The following is an 18,060-nucleotide window of genomic DNA, read 5'->3' as shown; positions in this document are numbered from 1 at the left end:
ACCACGTGTGGCTCAGATGTGTAAGATGCACCACGTGTGGCTCAGATGAGAGATGCACCACGTGTGGCTCAGATGTGTAAGATGCACCACGTGTGGCTCAGATGAGAGATGTACCATGTGTGGTTCAGATATGTGAGATGCACCACGTGTAGCTCAGATGAGAGATGCAGAATTTACTAGCTGTATCAGGATGCGGCTGTCCCCAGAGAGGGGTTTAAGCTTACTGGAAAACTGAAACCAGGGGCACCTTGGTGTCTCAGTCAGTTAAGCATCTGACTCTTGTTTTAGGTTTAGGTCATGATCTCAGGGTCGTGAGATCAAGTCCCAGGTCGGGCTCCTCACTGGGCACAGAGCCTGCTTCTCTCCCTCCCCCTCGCTCTGCCCCTCCCTGCCCACAAGCACTAGTGCGTGCATTCACCCACTCTCTCTCTCTAAAAAAAAAAAAAAACTGAAACCAGCAATGCTAAATTTCAGAATGGACAGAGCTACAGCCCCAGGGAGTCCAGCCCTGTGTGCAGAAACACGCCTCACTCTTTCAGACACTTGTCAAACAAGGAATCACTATCTTTGATCCCACTGTCAGCTTGATGATCCACAGCCTCCAGCAAAGACAAAATACACACTCAAACCAAAAGCTTCCCAGACGCTGAGGCCCAGGTGGCCCCTGAGTTTGACCTAACAAACCTCGTGTGAGAACCACTTCCGGCGCCCCAGCCTGCTCTGTGGCCAAGAATCAGGGACTCACCTCCTTATTTCTAAGGATGACCATGGGACCTGCACTTATACCGAAGATTGAATGTGTTAAGTGTTAATTCTGAACGCTGCCTCACACTTAGAGAAAAGAACTGGGCCATCTGTTGTGGATGATGTGACTTTAAATTTCCTTTCATCCGTGTCAGTTCTCCGCACGTGGCAGCTGACTCGAGGACCACTCACAAGCCAGTCCCTTCACTGTGCTCCCACAGCGCTCCCTTTGCCCCAGCATCTGGTTCGCTGTTTCTGGACTCCAACGGCAGCCACACTCCCAACTCTCCCACACCTGTCAGCAATCTAGGTAAATTATTTTGCCTTTCTGGGCCTTTCCTCTCCAGAAAGTTATTCTTTCCATTTTTAAAGTTGTGATTTTTAAACTCTTCACATGCCTATCTATATACATAATTCCCCATGCATGCCTAACAGTAATATCCTTGATTTTCTGAAACAGATCTTTTCTTTCTCACTGGCTTTCCTCTTCCACACTCCCCACCCCAGCGAGTCCAGCTGATAGGCTTGTGTGCGCCTTTATGTCCACATCTGCACGTGTGTATCTGTGTTTTACTATTCTTGAAGGGGTGAACTTAGGTAGATTTTTCTGCGTTTTGTTTTTCTTTCTAGTCATACCCCTTGGAACTTCCTGCATATCACACAGCCTGGCCGGGCTCTAACTCATTCCTCTGAAAGCTGCATAATATTCCACACTGTGGAAGCCCCATAGTATAATCACCCTTTCAATTGGCATTTACTTGGTGTCTACTTTTTGCTAGTGTTCATTTAACAGCAGACTGCGGCAGATCATTCCCATACATCACTACCTGCTGGTTAAAGCCACCGTAGGCGGTCATGGTATGAGCCCTTCCTTCACCATGCAGATACAGACCCCCACTCCAAGATCAGGATGCAGAAGACCAATCAGTGAGGACTCCCTGCTCAAGCATCGTGATCTCCCCTCTGCTCTCAAGCCTCAGAACTTCTAGGGGCAACCACCACTGCAAGACAGGACATCAAGTCCCCACAAGGGTCACCCGGAGGCATGAGGACCATCCACACACAGCGCTGACCACGCCAGCCGCGCCAGCCACCATGCTGTCCTCCCAGCGGCATCCATTCAGATCTACATCACACGCTGGCTCCCCACTTCTCAAAAACTCATGGCAGGTTCAGGGCCACTTTCTCCCAACACCTTTCCTGACCTTACCTACGTGCAAACACACACGTGAAGTCCAGCCCTCTCTTAACTGATGCATCTAGCTATAGCAGGAACTCCACTTTGTCCCCCAACTAACAGAACGGCTTCAAACCATCCGGGCAGTAATACCTCCTGCCTAGAAAAATGGAGTGGGGCAAGTGCCTTTGTTCACACGGGCTCATTAACTCCACAAAAAAGGACTTATGTTCCGCTTTGACCAACAAAGAAACTGAGGCAGAGAGGGTTTAGAAAATTGTCTGAAGTTGCAGAATTAGTGAGAAACACAGTCTTGGATCTGGGATCCCAGGTACTGTCAGTCACGCCCCTCTCCTCGGCCAGCTCCCGGGGGCTCTTATCCCTCCCTCGGCCAGGGGGGCTCTGCCTGTGCCCCCAACAGCCTGAACCCACCTCCAGGCTCACTAGGAAGTGGGAGGTGCACTCGAAGCCTCACCTTCAAGGGCAACTTGCAAACCTCAATTTTCGGGTGTTCGCAGCTACCGCTTCTGCTTGTTTCCAGCAAATACATCCATCTCCTTTCTAAACATGTACACAACTATGACGAAAACATGACATGCCGATGCTCTGATTCCCCGATGCCTTCAGGAAGGTGTGAGTGTTTATACGCTCAGATGCCTCATTACTTTCAGGGAAGCAAATCTAAACGTCCTACCAAATGCTATATTCCAACCAAGTGAGTCCACCCATAGGAACTCATGCTCTGCTCACCTGCCCGATGCCTTTTCACAAAACGTATGCGTTGCCAGTGACCCTGCTTAACAAATCATCTCTGGATTTCTGTATTCTGTTCAAGACTCCATTTCTGCAATTCCTCGCCTCTCCAACTTCCACCCTGGCAGCCCCCAGTCAATGACTACAAGTCTCTGGACAACAAGGCCAGTGCCCCTGGCTGTCCACCAAGAGAGAGTGGTCCTGTTCCCTCCTGGCCGTAGAACTCACCACTTCTATCTTTCCCAGCCCTTCACTGTACCCCCACCATTCAAATCCATGATCACACAGAAAGACAGACCACGATAAGTGGAGAGAACAAGAACATCAGCATCAGTTTAAACCCCAGCTCTGCTCTTACAGGCTAGGTGACTTTGGGCAAGTAAATTAAGTTATAGGGGTCTCCCTTCCTCAACTTCAATGTCATGGACTTGTGAGAACACAGATTAAAATGAGATAATACACACAAACTAGGTCCCGAAAGTCTGCAACTCTCTCTACGCCACACATGCACAGCAAACCCACCCCTTCCCAAGTAAAACCTGGGGCCACAAACTAAAATCACCCTTGGCCCCTGAGCCCGGCTGCTCCCCAGCCATAGCCCAGATCTGCACACTAGTCTTTAGGGGTTAAAAATAGCACAGGCAGCTGGCTGAGCTCGGTTAATAGAATATCCAGGTTAATTTTAGCATCAGAGAGCTCAAGAGAATATAAAATCCCTGATGCCAAGAATCATGTGTGGCCTCCCCTTCTTTCGCTGTCAAACACAACGTCACTGATATCACTCCCTTATATTCACAAAATGTTTTCTCTAATTGGGAAAACCACGTCCTCTTAGCCCTGTGAAGACACTACACCAACAATAATCTTATCGCAATAATCTCACCATCTGACCCTTCTAGGACCCTGCGATGAGCACACTACTGCCTTCCATGTAGGGAATTTGGTTAAAGATCCCACTTTGAACAGAGCTGACCCAGAACCCCAAGCTTTCAGCCCCTGTGCTCTGGGCCTTCTTCACTACACCCCTCCAAAGCAGCCATCTGGCCAAGGGAGGTGCAGGCCAGAGACCGTGAGCCACCATTTCCTGCTCTCACCTCACTCCATTCCCTGCCTGGGGGACCTCCTGCTTCTGGTGGGACTGTGTTTGTGACTGGTTGGAGGGAGGGCATGAGGCTGGGGCAGGCCTGCCTAGGCCCACAGCACCAACACCCTGCAGGGCCCTGTTTTGCTGAATGGGAGGGGCTGTCAGTTCTGATGTGCCATTGACCTTCTTGGGGGACAAGTTGTAATCTTACAGAGAAGGAACATGAGAGTGTGCTCTGAGCCCAGCAGAACACAAGAGGATCCAAGGAGAAGGAAGGGAGGAAACAGGGAAGAGAGGAAAGCCTGGGGCAAGGAACCAGGCAGAGCGTGGCCTCACACGGGACATACAGGCCAAAACACCAAGGAGATCCAAACTGGGCCCTCAAGCCTGACGATGAAAACCATTAACAGAGCAAAAGGGCTTTTCTCACTCTGGACTGCAAGGCTAGGATTTTATTTATTTATTTTTTTTAGCTTGACAGAAAAACTTTTGTGTATTGCTCTTAACTGAACACAGTTATCAAGATAAGATGGTACTTTTAAAAACCAGAGGTAACTATCATGGAAAAGGAACACAGCACTGGGAAGTAAAGCTATATACCACAATGCCTGCGTCCAAAATGTCCAAAATAACACTGCCAGAAGGGCTCTCGCTCTGGGTCCTCCTCCCCCACAATCTTCAAGCCGCTTCCCTCCAGCACCAAGGCCCTGACTCATGGAAAGTCAGAAAAGCACACTTCCTCAAAGTTACCACTTCATAGGAAGTGCATCTGGCCTTACACAACAGGAGACGCTGGTACAAAAACACTGACAACTGGTACCGGAGGTAGACAATGTTTAAGATTCTTAAGTGGCAGAAGAACGACCCAAAATAACTGCAAGATTTCAGTGGGGAAAGCAACAGGTTCTTCGAGACAAGGACTCAAAACACTTACCGTAAAAATGCCTCACTCTGATTTGGCTTTTGCAAAAGGTGGAAGGGCCAGAGAAACGGGAAGAGGCAAACAAGGAAGAGATTCTTCCCATTGTCCCCAGCCTTAGCCTGTCAGTGAGACAAGTACCACCACACAATCCAAAACTATTTAAGAACTAAAGGCCAAGGCCCCAACTCCTAAAAGACTCTTCAGCCCCCAAAAATGTTCTGCCTTTTTTCTTAGCAACAGGAGTAGTGATATTGCTTACTGGAATAACTTCAGGGAGAATTTTTCCTTCTCTCCTTTTCTGGTAGTGAGGGGGTGGGTATTAATGCAAGCGGGAACAATACCGTCTTGTAAGCCCCCACCGGATGCAGTAGACAATTCCTGCCTGCATTTCGCAAATGGAAAAACGAGGCTATGGAAGGGGAGGACGCTTGCTCTGGGTCAGCCAGCCGGCCAAGAGCACACGGGCACGCAGCCAGCGAGCCTGGAGACAAGGTTCAGAGATGAATGGATGGCCTGGCCAGTGTGTCCCCGAACAAGGAGAGGCGAGTGTGCATGTGACCATGTGTGTGTATGATTCATGCGTGTCTGCCCCTCTTCCAGATCAACTATGGTGTTCCTCGTCATCTTGTGCCTTTAGGACCAGAGCATTCAGGCAAATCAGAGCCAGGACTGGCCACAAGAGACAACTAAGGAAAGAAATCAAGAGCTCAGCACACCACCTTCCATGCTCAGAACTATGCTCATCCCATTCTTTTTTTTTTTTTTTAAGATTTTTATTTGTTTATTGAGAGAGAGAGAGCATGAGAGAGAGGAGGGTCAGAGAGAGAAGCAGACCCCCTGCCGAGCAGGGAAGCCCGATGCGGGACTCGATCCAGGGACTCCAGGATCATGACCTGAGCCGAAGGCAGTCGCTTAACCAACTGAGCCACCCAGGCGCCCCAATGCTCATCCCATTCTATTAACAGGCTGGCCCTCGAGTTCAATGAGACTCAGCCCCAAAGCGGCCCACCCAGTTCACCTTCAGGGCCTGCAGCCCAGGCCTGAACTCAGAAGCACAGCCTAGACCAAACACGAGGATGTCCTGCCTGTGCTCCGTGTAGGCCCGTGCTCCCTGACCACTCCCAGCTTCAAAGGTGAGACACAGATATGTCCCTCTTGCAGCCCAGCACTGTGCACTGTGGATGAAGACCCTCGGAGAGGAGAGAGAGGCAGGAGCTTCCTGGAGATGGAACAACATCCAGGGGGTTGGAGCTGCTGCTGTCCTCGATGCTACCTCCCTCAAACATGGGCAGGGGCTCCAAAGCTTCCAACAGTACCCACCCCCACATGGGGCTGGAGACGGCAGATGTGTCCGTCACTGCACTGTTCCAAAGCTGAGCTGAGGTGTTTCTCTCCCTTGTTTAAAGTGGAACACAAAACACAGAAAGCCTCACCAAGCAGTGTCTTCAAACCCTCTTCCTTCCACACCAGGCCCCTCCTCGTCGGGATCCAGAACCCACCCACGGACATGCACTGGCAGGCTAGTAGGGCTGCTCTCCTGCATCCCCAGGGGTCTCCTCACTCCCCTGCTTCATATACTGCGCCATTCTGGAAAATCAACCCTCTCTGCTCAACCTACCACTGTTCCAGAACACTCCTGGAGTCCAGGATGAGACTGGCTGTGCCTGGCCTGAACCACAAGGTCCTCAGACCCATTCCTGCCTGCTGTACCTGGAAAGCCTGGCACACTCCTCCACAACCAGACCCCCATCCAAAGGTCCCCCTCCTGCTCCCTTGATTAAGGAAGCATCTGAAACCCTCGGGGGTGATGTCCCTTACACAGCTCAGTGGACCCAGGTGCTGAGTGAGGGCTCTTGGCTGAAGGACCCTAGTAGAGGCAGTTTCCCTGCCCCCACTTCAGCTGCATGCAATGTTGAATCTCTCAGTATGAAAGTGACAGCAGATTTCAAGCAAGTAAACAAGAGAAATCCTCTGCAGGCAGACTCTTCAAGCCTGAAGAGCTGCTACATCCAATCCACAGTGCTTCTCAGCCAAATATCAACAGTGTCTCAGCGATGATCCATAAACCAAAATAAAGCAGACAGGAAACAACACGCTGATTTGGGGTAGCTGGAATTCCTCAGGCAGCATCAAATGTCATCAACAACTGACACTCAATCACTGGGTGCCTGGCTCGGTTCCCAGCGGCCCCTTTTCACATGGGAATAGAAGGGAATGTGGACGCAAGAAGGACTCTGAGGACAGGCAACACTGTGGGTCCTCAGAAGCCCTCTCCACCATAAGCTGTCCTGTCATCCGGCACATTTATGGCATCAATGTGTAACAGTCACTCCAGGCAAGGATCTTTTTAGGAGCGAAAAAAAACTTGCACATCACCCTCCCGAGACAAAACAGCACTGGGAAAAAGCAAATCTCTCCAGATAACCCCAGGAAGTCCAGATATAGCCTTCCAGCCCACTCCAGAATCTGTATTTCATTTCCCTCCCCCAGCTCTTGGACCCAGTGGGAAGGGCAGAATCCTCCCCGGTGACACGGCCTGAATGGCAGGCGCTGGTGGCCCAAAGCTCCTCCAGCCAGTTCTCAATGGAAGGGGGGGCTGGGGGCGGCTCCCCGTCTCCCAGCCCGAGAGAGCCCCGAGCCAGGCGCACTCCACACATCCACACTCGGACCGGTGCACGCGCACACACACCCACGAACACAGGCACACACATCCTCCCAAACGGACGCGCGCACCCGCACCAGCCCGCAGCCAGCCCCGGGCCCACGCCCCTGGGGGAACGGGTGGAAGAAGTTTCTGGGTGAAGCAGCTGAGGGGAGATGCGGAACCTGAGGTCGGCGGATCCGCCCCCGGGAACGCACGCACCCAGGCTCCCACTGGCGCGCGCTCCCGGCGGGGACCGGACCCGCGTCCTGCACCGCACCGCCCCCCACCCCCCGGACCGCGCCCGCCGCAGCCCGCCCCGTCCTCGGGGGAAGGGGACGCACGGCGCTCACCGATCTTGATCTTCACGCTCTGGAAGACCCGGAGCCCCTCTTCCTCCACCGCCATGCTGGGTCGCCCGCCCGGAAGCCCGCGGGCCTCGCCAGAATCCGCGCGCCGAGCCCCGCCGTGCAGCCGGAGCCCGAGCAGCGGCGCAGTCCCAGCGCTCTGCGCCAGACCCCGCGCGCGCCGGGTCCGCGGCGCCACCGCCGCCGGGCTCCGCCCACTGGCCTGTCCAGCTCTCCATTGGTCGCGGCCGCAGAGAGGCGGGGCATGACGGTTCCGCCCCCAGAGCGACCCCAACTGCCCATTGGCTGAGGTCTAGGAGGCGGGAGCGAGACGACTCCGCCCGCAAAACAGCTCCAGCTCCATATTGGCCAAGACTCGGAGAGGAGCGGAGTCGGTCTCAGGGGAGGGCTCGGAAGGGACCCGGCGGTGGGGGGGGCGCGGAATGGGGAGGAACAGTGCGGGGAGGCGAGAGGAGGGGGGGAACCGGGAGAGGGGGGGAACCTGCTGGGGGGGGCGAGGGATAGGGGAAACCTGGAGGGGGTGTGGGGGGACCTGGGTGGGAGGGGGCGAGGGATGGAGGGAACCTGGCAAGTGGATGGGAGGAACCGGCGGGGGGGGGGGGGGGGGGGGGGGGGGGGGGGCCGGTAGGGGGATGGGGGAACAGAGTGCGGGGAACCGGTAGAGGGGACAGGAGGAGGGGGACTGGGCGGGGAGGCAGGAGGAGGTGAGGAGCGAGGAGGTCGAGAGGAGGTGGAGGCTGGGAACCAGAAGGAGGAATGGGGGAAATGGGGGGGCGGGGGGGAGCGAGGATTGGGGAAACCCAGTGGGGGCGTGGGTTAGGGGACCCAGTGGGACTAGGGGTCCAGGATAGAAGGAAGCCAGCTGGGAGGGATGGGGGGAGCCAGGCAGGGCAATAGAGTGGGACAGGGCAGGGGCACTGGGGAAGAAGGGCAACACTGAGGCTTGGGAGAGGGTCATCTAGATTAATGTACTCAAAATCTTGAATCCCAGATTTCCCTAAATCTTCTGGACCTGAAGAGGTGTCCCACTTCTCCCTGTTAAAGACAAATGCTCTCTCTGTGTTTGATGATGATCGCAGAGACCTCTGCAAGACAATAGTGGTCAGCCTCTAGCTCCACTCCTCCACCGTATCTGCTGGAGAAGTGCCAGCTCGGACAAAGGAGGAAGGTCCTATCTGCAAGGAGCCTCACAACCAAGGGAACATGTGCCCAAAGGGCTGGGAGAATAAACGCAGAACCGGATCCAGAGAATGTTGGATTTGGGCAGGAAGAACAAAAAGGTAGATCAGTTTAGAGTTTACTGATACGGGATCATTCAATCATGATACAGGATTTGGCACGTTGGCAAGAACCCCATGCCACTAGCATGGCCTTTGGAAGCTCATAAAAAGTGATATCCCATACTGAGTGGAAAAGCCAAGTAGTTGTGGCAGACAGCAGAGAAAAGCATCAAAATGCTCAGAGAAGTGGCACAGGAGAGTAAATACACTCCCACGACCGGGAAACCTGGTTGCTGACTAGGTTTCCTGGAAAGTCCAGAGGACATTTCATTTACAAAAGTGATGGGGAACATACAGGCGAGAGTCTCCGCAGTAGCTGGCCATCGTAGGACTGGGCTGACGGTACAGATGCTCTTGCAGACCACACTGGGCTCGCTGACAGGAGTGACAATGATCAGATAGTGACACAATAGAGGCCGAATGGTGATGTTTAACCATCTGAAGCAAGCCAGGTGCTATTATATTGAGCAGCAAGACTGGAGTGGCAGCCTGGGTACTCTGAACTCCAAAGAGCTACAAAGATGGTCAGCCAAACATGCTGTCAGGAGTGGGGCAGTTAGCCAGCCAATAAGAGTATTGCTCCAGGGGCGCCTGGGTGGCTCCGTTGTTAAGCATCTGCCTTTGGCTCAGGTCATGATCCCAGGGTCCTGGAATCGAGCCCAGTGCTCCCTGCTCAGCAGGAAGCCTGCTTCTCCCTCTCCCTGCCACTCCCCCTGTTTGTACTCTCTCTCTCTGTCAAATAAATAAATAAAACCTTTAAAAAAAAAAAAGAATGTCAATTTGGCTCACTGTATTGATGACATTTTAATCTTACCAGATGAGCAAGAAGTTGGCAGTTCATCAGAGGCTTTGGTAAGACGTGAGCACTCTAAGACACATGTGCTCAGAGGATAGGAAATAAATTTGTGAAGATTCAGGGGTTCCTCACATCAGTGAGGCAAGATGTCCATGAGTATGGACCTTTCTTTCCCTCTAAGAAGCAGAGAGACCAGCACAGCATACTTCTAGGATTCCTCCCTTAACAAAACTCAACCTCCACAGAACTGCAATAGCATGTCTTCTCAAAACTGTTCTGCACAAAGGAATTGATCATTAGTTTTCTAAATTAAAATCTGTTCCCTTAGAGTTTTGATGGTAAGGAACAGGAAAATGGGCGTGCCTGCCTGGCTTAGTCGGTGGAGTGTGTGATTCTTGATCTCAGGGTCGTGAGTTCGGGCCCCACGTTGGGTGTGGAGCCTACTTAAAAAAAAGAAAGAAACAGGAAAATATTGGGAGATTAAAGGAAAAGATGAGGGCTTTGTTGAAAGTATCTATAATCTCTTTTGTTTATAACTCACAGTTACATTTTCTCTCTTTGATAGAATCCTCTTCTGCACTCCCCCAAAAAGTATTTCTTGAAAAGTATCAATCTATCAACAAGTAGATATTTATGAATTGCTAGGACAGCATAATTAAATCATTTATTATTCATATTTGATCAAAATACTTTCATAGGATTTGAAGTGGCATAAAATAAATGACCAGTATATAATAGAATAATTTTTAAAGGGTACAAAAAAAGTATTGAAGGAAGAAGCTATTGTGTCAAATGTCTACAGCAGAAACAGCTACAGCAACAATGTAAAGCTCAGCTCTGAGTTTTCTGGTAGTCAAGGTGAAAAAGAAAATATAGAAATATGGTATTTTATGCAAGTTATATTATTTAATAAACAGAAGTATATTCATTTTTCAGAAAAAACTATTTTGGCCAACTAAGCCATATGGAATTTTCTCATAGGGATATTCAGCATGTTCGGGAAGGATGTTTGTAATCTCAAGGGACTGACCTTCGTGGACATGTTCACTGCAGCCGCTAACGCACAGTGAAAGCCCCACTGGTATTTGTTGAATAAATGCACTGGTTTCTCCCATTGCCTCATGAAAAACTTAGGAACATGATGTTAACTCATAATTCTCTGATAAGATTTATTCAGGCTCTCAGGAGTCACAGAGTGTAGCTCTCTGGTGGCCTGAGTGTCTACGAGAGAAGGCATTTGGAGAATCTAGAGAGATGAGTCCTAACACACCTTTGAATAGTATTTCTCAAATATTAGTTGTTTGGGCCACACAGAGGACAGAAGCCAGACAGTGAACACATCTACACTAAGGTTGCTTCTGGATGCTTAGAGCCCAGGTGTTATGTGGCTGGTAGAAAGTAGGCCCAGTGCTCCGAGAGCAAGTGGGCCAAGCATCCACACTTGACCTGCCCACCATGAGGAGGCGGCGGCAGGCCTGGTGTGCACCAGCGGCTCTTCTGGGGAGCATGAAGCCACACCACCTGCCCTCATCACAGCTCCTCGAGGAACTGTGTGCCTGGAAATGGGAAGGAAGGGGCATCGCATCTGGCTAGAAGCTGAGAAGAGCCACTGGGATACTTCCCAGGCTCTCCTCCTGCTGTGGCAATTGAAGAGGCCTCATTTTGAAACTCAGAGATAAGACAGAAGCAGCCCGGATCCCTGAGTCACTACTGGAGGGCCGCTGGGATCTGCAGCCGTGGAAGTGAAAAATACGGAAGTGAAAAATGAACTTCTCACTTCTTATTGGGCAAAGCCAATGCGATTGAGGAATCAGCACAGCCCAAGCCTATCCTATGCTTACTAATAAAATCCTTTAAAAAGCGTGTATGGCAAAATGAACAACCCAAGAAACAACAGGCGCTGTCGAGGATGTGGAGAGAGGAATGGGAACGCAAACCACTCTGGAAAGCAGGACGGAGCTTCCTCAGAACATTAAAATTAGAACTACCCTGGGATCCAACAATTGCACTACTGGGTATTTACCCAAAGAATACAAAATTACTACTTCAAGGGGACACATGCACCCCAATGTTTATAGCAGCATTATTTACCTTAGCAAAGATATGGAAATAGCCCAAGTGTCCAACCATAGGTGAATGGATAAAGAAGTGGTATACATATATAATGGAATATTATCCATCCATAAAAAATAATGAAATCATGCCATTTGCAACAACATGGATGGAGCTAGAGTATATTATGCTTAGCAAAGTAAGTCAATCAGAGAAACATAAATACCATGTGATTTCACTCATGTGTGGAATATAAGACCCAAAACAAATGAGAAAAAGGGAAAATAGAGAGAGAGAGACAAACCAAGAAACAAACCAAGAAACTCTTAACTACAGAGAACACCCTGATGGTCACCAGAGGGGAGGTGGTGAGGGGGATGGGGGAAACAGGGGATGGGGATGAAGGAGGGCACTAGTCAGGATGAGCACCAGGTGATGTATGGAAGTGTTAAATCACTACATTGTACACCTGAAACTAATATAATACTGTATGTTAATTAAGTGGAATTAAAATAAAACCTTCAAAAAATAAAGTTTATATGGATGCTATTTGATTAATATCAATGCAATATTAATCATTGTTTATATCAATCATCTGTCAATTTGAGTAATAGTAAAATATAACCCTAGATGTCTAATGGATTTACCCATTGAATAGATTTGTGTAATGTCTTGATTGCTTATTATGAAGAATATTTGCTCAAAACAACTGTTTTTTAACATAATAAAATCTAACTTGCTAATTTTGACCAGAATTAGCCAAATATCAAGGTACTTTTTGAAGACAGCCCTGAAATCAGCAATTAATTAGACTCCAAATCTTGTCTTCTTAGCTATGGCCGGAATATATGTATTTTTTTCCTTTTAAAATCTCCAACAAGGGGCGCCGGGGTGGCTGAGTCGGTTGAGTGTCCGACTCTTGATTTCGGCCCAGGTTTTGATCTCAGGGTCGTGAAATTGAGCCCTGAGTTGGGCTTGGTGCTCAGTGCAGAGTCTGCTTCAGATTCTCTCTGAAGTGAATAAATAAATAAATAAAGTCTTTTAAAAAATACAAGGGCAAAAATGTATTTGTGTGCCCATCATTATAACACACGTATTTTTATTTCTCTTTGCTTCCTTCAAAGTTTTATTAGTATTTATATACAATTTCACACAGTGGCCCTATAATTTGTCTGAATGCATAACTCTGTTTAGCAATTCATTTATTTAGCAAACCTTTAGTGAGCACCCAGCACGTATCTGGAACCTGCAAGGCCCTGCGGGAATATCGGAGAGATACAACACACACCCCTGACCTCAGGGCCCTTGAACTACCTATGTAGCTTCCCTCCGCCTGCACTCGGCTCGGTGAGGACCGGCAAACAAGACAAAAAGAAGAGGAAGTGCTGGGAGCAGGCGCCTCTCTAGGTATGGACACCTCAGCCGCACCACAGGGAAACCCGAAAGCCCTCCTGGGAAGAGACAGCAGTCCAGGAACCTGAAGCCCAAGGCACGGCCCTCACTCCGCACAGCCTCAAGGGTGTGGGTGGCACCAGAGGGAGTGGATGGTGGCAGCTGCTGAGAAGGGAATCTGCCAGAGCGTGCATCACAGGGGCCAGTGACCACAGAGAGGAAGAAAGGCAAAGCTGGGGTCTCGGGAGCAAGCACAGTATCTGTGGGCGTTGGTACACTTCATCTACCTTCAAGCATGAAAAGTGAGGGACTGACACAGCTTGACCACACGCATGGGCTGTGACGTACCACTTATCTTCAATTCCTTCCAGATACTTTGGTGTGAACATAACTGTTCCCCCAGATTATTTCTAAGTGTCCTTGTAAAGTGGGGACAGGTGGCCCTAGGACCAGTGGTACGTGGGGAATGGGACAGCAATCAGACCAGACTCTGCCAGCCCCCCTCCCCCCACCTGGGTTCCTGGTGGCTTTTTCATCGTCACCCCCACCCCAGGGCAAGGGTGGGGCTCTTTCCTCTCCACCCCGCTGATGCTGCAAATGTCCTGACACCTGCTGATGCGAGCCCCGCCTCACCCACTTGCTCTGGGATCTCAGGAAGTCAGCTGCCCCTCCAGGCCTCTGCCCCTTCTGTCCTCCTCTGGGCTGTGCTTGGAGCCGGTGCTGAGGGTGGCCTCTGGTGACCCAAGGTGACAGTGGGCCTATGTTCCTCTTGCAGGGAGAAAACATCCTTCCAAAGACATCATGCACACAAAGCCACCAGTGCTCACTGCAGCCTGTTAGTGATCTGCACGACCCAGAAACAACCTCCAACCTGTCCTTCGACGGCGGGGGAGGGGGGTGTCCAAACTCTACTCAGCAACAAAGAGGAACTGCTGATTCGAGTAAGGGCAGCCTATCACACAGGCCCCACGACTCCTTTTACGCAGTACTGTGGAATGACAAACCGTGGAGGGGGAGAGCAGATAGGGGCTCTCAGGGGTCAGGGAAGGGGGAGGAGGTACCCTATGGATGGAAAGGGTCTGCGTCGTGGCAGCACCAGTGGCCCCAGGAATCCACACATGACAGAATCGCACAGATCTGAACACACACACACACACACACACACACACACGAGTGCACGTAGAACATGCCGTCCTAGTCAGTGGGAGGATTGGATCCATGCAGTCTTCTGGCTGGGATCTTGGATGCAGTCACCACAGTCCTTCAAGATGTCACCAGTGGAGGAAACGGTGAAGGCATGGGATCTTTGCATTATTCCTTATAATGCGTGTGAATCTATAGTTACCTTGAAATAAAAAGAAAGAACTGAAGGAAGGAGAATGTGGCAGCAGATACCAACTCATCGACCGTCCCCTCCTGCGGCAGCCCCACGTGGGCAGACATCCTCTCCTGCGGGGAGGCTGATCTCCGGCTCCCCACAGGAAGGGCGTGACCTTGTTTATCACCGCACCTGAGGAAATGGTGCCCTCGGCGTCAAGGGAGGACCGTCCTTGCTCGAAAACACTGCCATCGGGTTTGACCTCAGCGACCCAGTGCACATGGGGAGGACCCCTCCCTTTTCCCTCAGAGCCTCCCCGGAGGGCAGGCAGGCAGTTCGGGGCTCGTCGCCCCAGGGGCTCTAAGTCAGACTGCGGCTGTACTGAGGGTGGGGTGGCTCCAGCCATCCTCAAACTGACACTGCGCAGAAATGCAGCTGGAGCTCCCGAGTCCAAGAATTGCTCAAACTTCTTAGTAGAAGACCCACATAAATAAACACATTTTAGATCATGACCTGATATACTCACACAAATTTTATGAGACAATACCTATCTTGACCAGATATAACGTGTTCTAAAATTTTATATTTTATTCTAGCTTCACTTAAACTAATCTTGTTTATTTGATTTTTAATTGATTTCGGGACCCTCAATTAGGTAGTGAGCCACGGGAGCGCTGGAGGTACCAGCTCACAAGACCCAACCAAGAAATTTTCAGGAGTTTTGCCAGCTGATTATTAAACAAAACTATTATTAAAAATTAAATTATATAGGCTTACAAAGCTTACGAAATTACATAAACGCATGCTCTTGGGGCTACCGATGCGTATTATATGGTGGAAATACTACATAATGCAGAATTTATACCGTGGAAATTGACAAGCACCGCACACTACCCCCCGTTTTATTTCCAGTCAGATGTCAGGCTTTCTCAGCACGTGGTTGGCTGAGACTCAGTTTGAAATGCCCTCCACTAGACAGTTCCCTCCCCTGTCCCAACCCATCTTGTGCTTGATTGTGAAGACCAGTAAAGGGAGGTCATTGGAGAGTCTGGGATCCGGGACCAGCTGGTGTCCGAGTGGGAGGGGTGCCCTCTCTTCCCATTCTATGTCCAATGCTGTTATCCCAAAGTCATGCCTCTCACCCCACACTGCAGGTCAGGTCTGTCTGCATGCAGCTGGGTGGCGAGACTCTGGGGCTGGAAGAAGAACCCTCTCCCATCCAGGGCTGATCACCCCTTTCTGAGATGTGGACATGGTGGGTGGGGAGCAGATCCCGGGACCTGCAGCTAGCCAGACGCTGGTCTTCTTGGTTAGGCAGCTGGTGCTCGGCGTGGGGTGGGGTGCTGGACCAGGCGGGCAGTTGTGGAGATCCAGCACCCAGGTCTGGGGAAGTGTGGGGGTCTATGCTTTCAGCCTGGCCTGCTGGTATGGACTTCTCCTCGGTGGGCTTCTTCATTTGCGCTTACAAACTTATCCCGACATGTTATTTAGGAGGTGGGGAGACATCAGCCCTTACAGTTTTCCCTCCAAGGCTGCCCCTAAAGAAAGAGAAAATCTGATGGGAAATGCATGCTTATGATGTTGGATGCAATGGGTCCTTACCTTACAAAGTATGTTTAATTGCATTATTCCAGAGTGTTTTTCACCCATCACCAATTTTCATTGCTAAAAAAGCATCATTAAGGGAAATTTAAAGGAATATAATCCCAATCCCACTCCTCTCGCATGAAAACCATCTTTATGTTCCTCCACTCGTGTCCCTGAGCAAGCATTTCCACCCAGTCAAAACCAAGAGCAGTGGAAGCTCTGCACCATCCACATGGAAGCCCTTGAGTATACCGTGCGTTTCCTAACGGGGTGGGCGCTGAGACTCTTCTCCTCTCCTATGAGCACGTGAAGGGGCGAGGTCGGTGAGGACACCTTTCCACCCCCTGGCACCGTTCTCTCCCTGCGTGTCTCCTGTTTAAATAAGAGCAGACACAATTAGCAGGGCCTCTGGGCTGCAAAGTGCTGTGGGCTCAAGGGAGGCCACCGGCCTGAAGCCCCCCTCCTTGCCCTCGCTGTTTTGCCTCTCCGACCCCCATTGATTGCTAGAGCCAGCAGCCTCTGGAAGCCTGGGCAGCAAGGAGGAAAGGGAGCCGGCGGGCCCCACAGGATGGACCGGCCTCCTGGGCTGAAATGCCATGTTTGGTGGCAGGAAGCCATAGGATTCCCAGCTGGACTATCTTCTGTAAGCCCAGCTAAATTCTGGTTCCCCCAGTTGCAGGGATGCAGAACATACATTTACGGTGATGAATTAACTAACTGCTGGGGCGCTACCTGACCCTGTTGCCGCCTGAAGTTACCCTTGAAGTGACGATGCAGAGTGGCTCATTGAGGTAACTAGCCTGTTCACCAGGCTAGAGATTTGGGATAAATTAGAGCATGGTCACCACGACCCACCCAGCACAGGAACAAACATCTATTTTTCACTTCACAGTGAGAGCAATCCTCTGGAAACTCAATTCATGCTGTGTCACTCCTCTGCTCACACCCTGGACTGGCCTCCTGTCCAAAATCTCAAACCCTACATACAAACAAGGCCTGTGTGTCCCTGCTCTTCCTGTCCTCTGACCTCACCCCCTGGCATGCCTTTTGCCACTTCTCAGGGCTCCAGGCCCATGGCCTCCGTGCTTTCCCCCAAGCACTCGCCTGCCTCAGGACCTTTGCACTTATTGTTCTCGCTGCTAGAGTGTTGCTCCATAGCCACATGTTGCTCTCTCTTCTCCCTCTGAGATTTTGCTCAAACGATCCCTGAGAGATTTCTCTACTTTACATCAAATAGCTGTCTCCCTGCCCCCCTTCATTCTCATCTCTCTACCTCACTTTATTTTTTTCGTAACATTCTCAGTGCACCTACCCAGCTGTGTTTCTTAGACACATTCGTCCTGAGGTAGGACTCAGGTTTCCACTGTGGCCTCTGCAGGCCGCTGTGACCTACCAAGTTTTCTTCACGGGCCGAGGCAGAGCCAGGGGCTCAGGGTCCACGTCCTCTGCTCTGCTGCCCAAAGCTTGGGTTCATGCTCAGAAGCCCCGTCATCATGGTCCTCTAATCCTTCGCAAAAGGTACTGAAACCCAAAACTACAGTCACACACAGAGGTCACAGGAGGTCGATATCACATGGGGCAATTTCTCAGGTAGCAGAAAATAACCTATACTATGTGCATTTTATATCAAGACAGCTGTGAAATAATGGGGATATAACAAAATTTATAGGGCCACTGTCTTTATTTTGTCTCAAATTTTCTCCTTAAGGAAAAAAAAAAGAAATAAAAACATCAGGACACCTGAGTGGCTCAGTCCGTTAAGCATCTGACTTTGGTTCAGGACATGATCTCAGGGTCCTGGGATCGAGTCCCACATAGGGCTCCTTGCTCCACAGGAAACCTGCTTCTCCCTCTCCCTCTGCCTGCTGCTCCCCCTGCTTGTGCTCTCTCTCTGTCAAATAGATTTTATTTATTTATTTGACAGAGAGAGACACAGTGAGAGAGGG

General features: G+C 50.6%; 1 protein-coding gene across 2 annotated transcripts in view; it reads right to left on the bottom strand.

The window, feature by feature from the left end:
• RASA3 (RAS p21 protein activator 3) overlaps positions 1-7,845 on the bottom strand; it is a 113,688-nt gene extending 105,843 nt beyond the window's left edge. For both annotated transcript variants that reach the window (XM_032402553.1, XM_032402554.1), the window contains exon 1: positions 7,675-7,845. In XM_032402553.1, coding sequence (XP_032258444.1) covers positions 7,675-7,729 — 55 coding nt within the window. In that variant the 5' untranslated portion in view covers positions 7,730-7,845. The remainder of the gene's footprint in view (positions 1-7,674) is intronic.
• Between the last annotated feature and the right edge of the window lie 10,215 nt (positions 7,846-18,060).

The sequence above is a fragment of the Phoca vitulina genome, unplaced genomic scaffold, assembly GCF_004348235.1.
Source record: "Phoca vitulina isolate PV1807 unplaced genomic scaffold, GSC_HSeal_1.0 scaffold5, whole genome shotgun sequence".
Taxonomy (NCBI): domain Eukaryota; kingdom Metazoa; phylum Chordata; class Mammalia; order Carnivora; family Phocidae; genus Phoca; species Phoca vitulina.
This window is presented reverse-complemented; position numbering and strand designations above follow the sequence as displayed.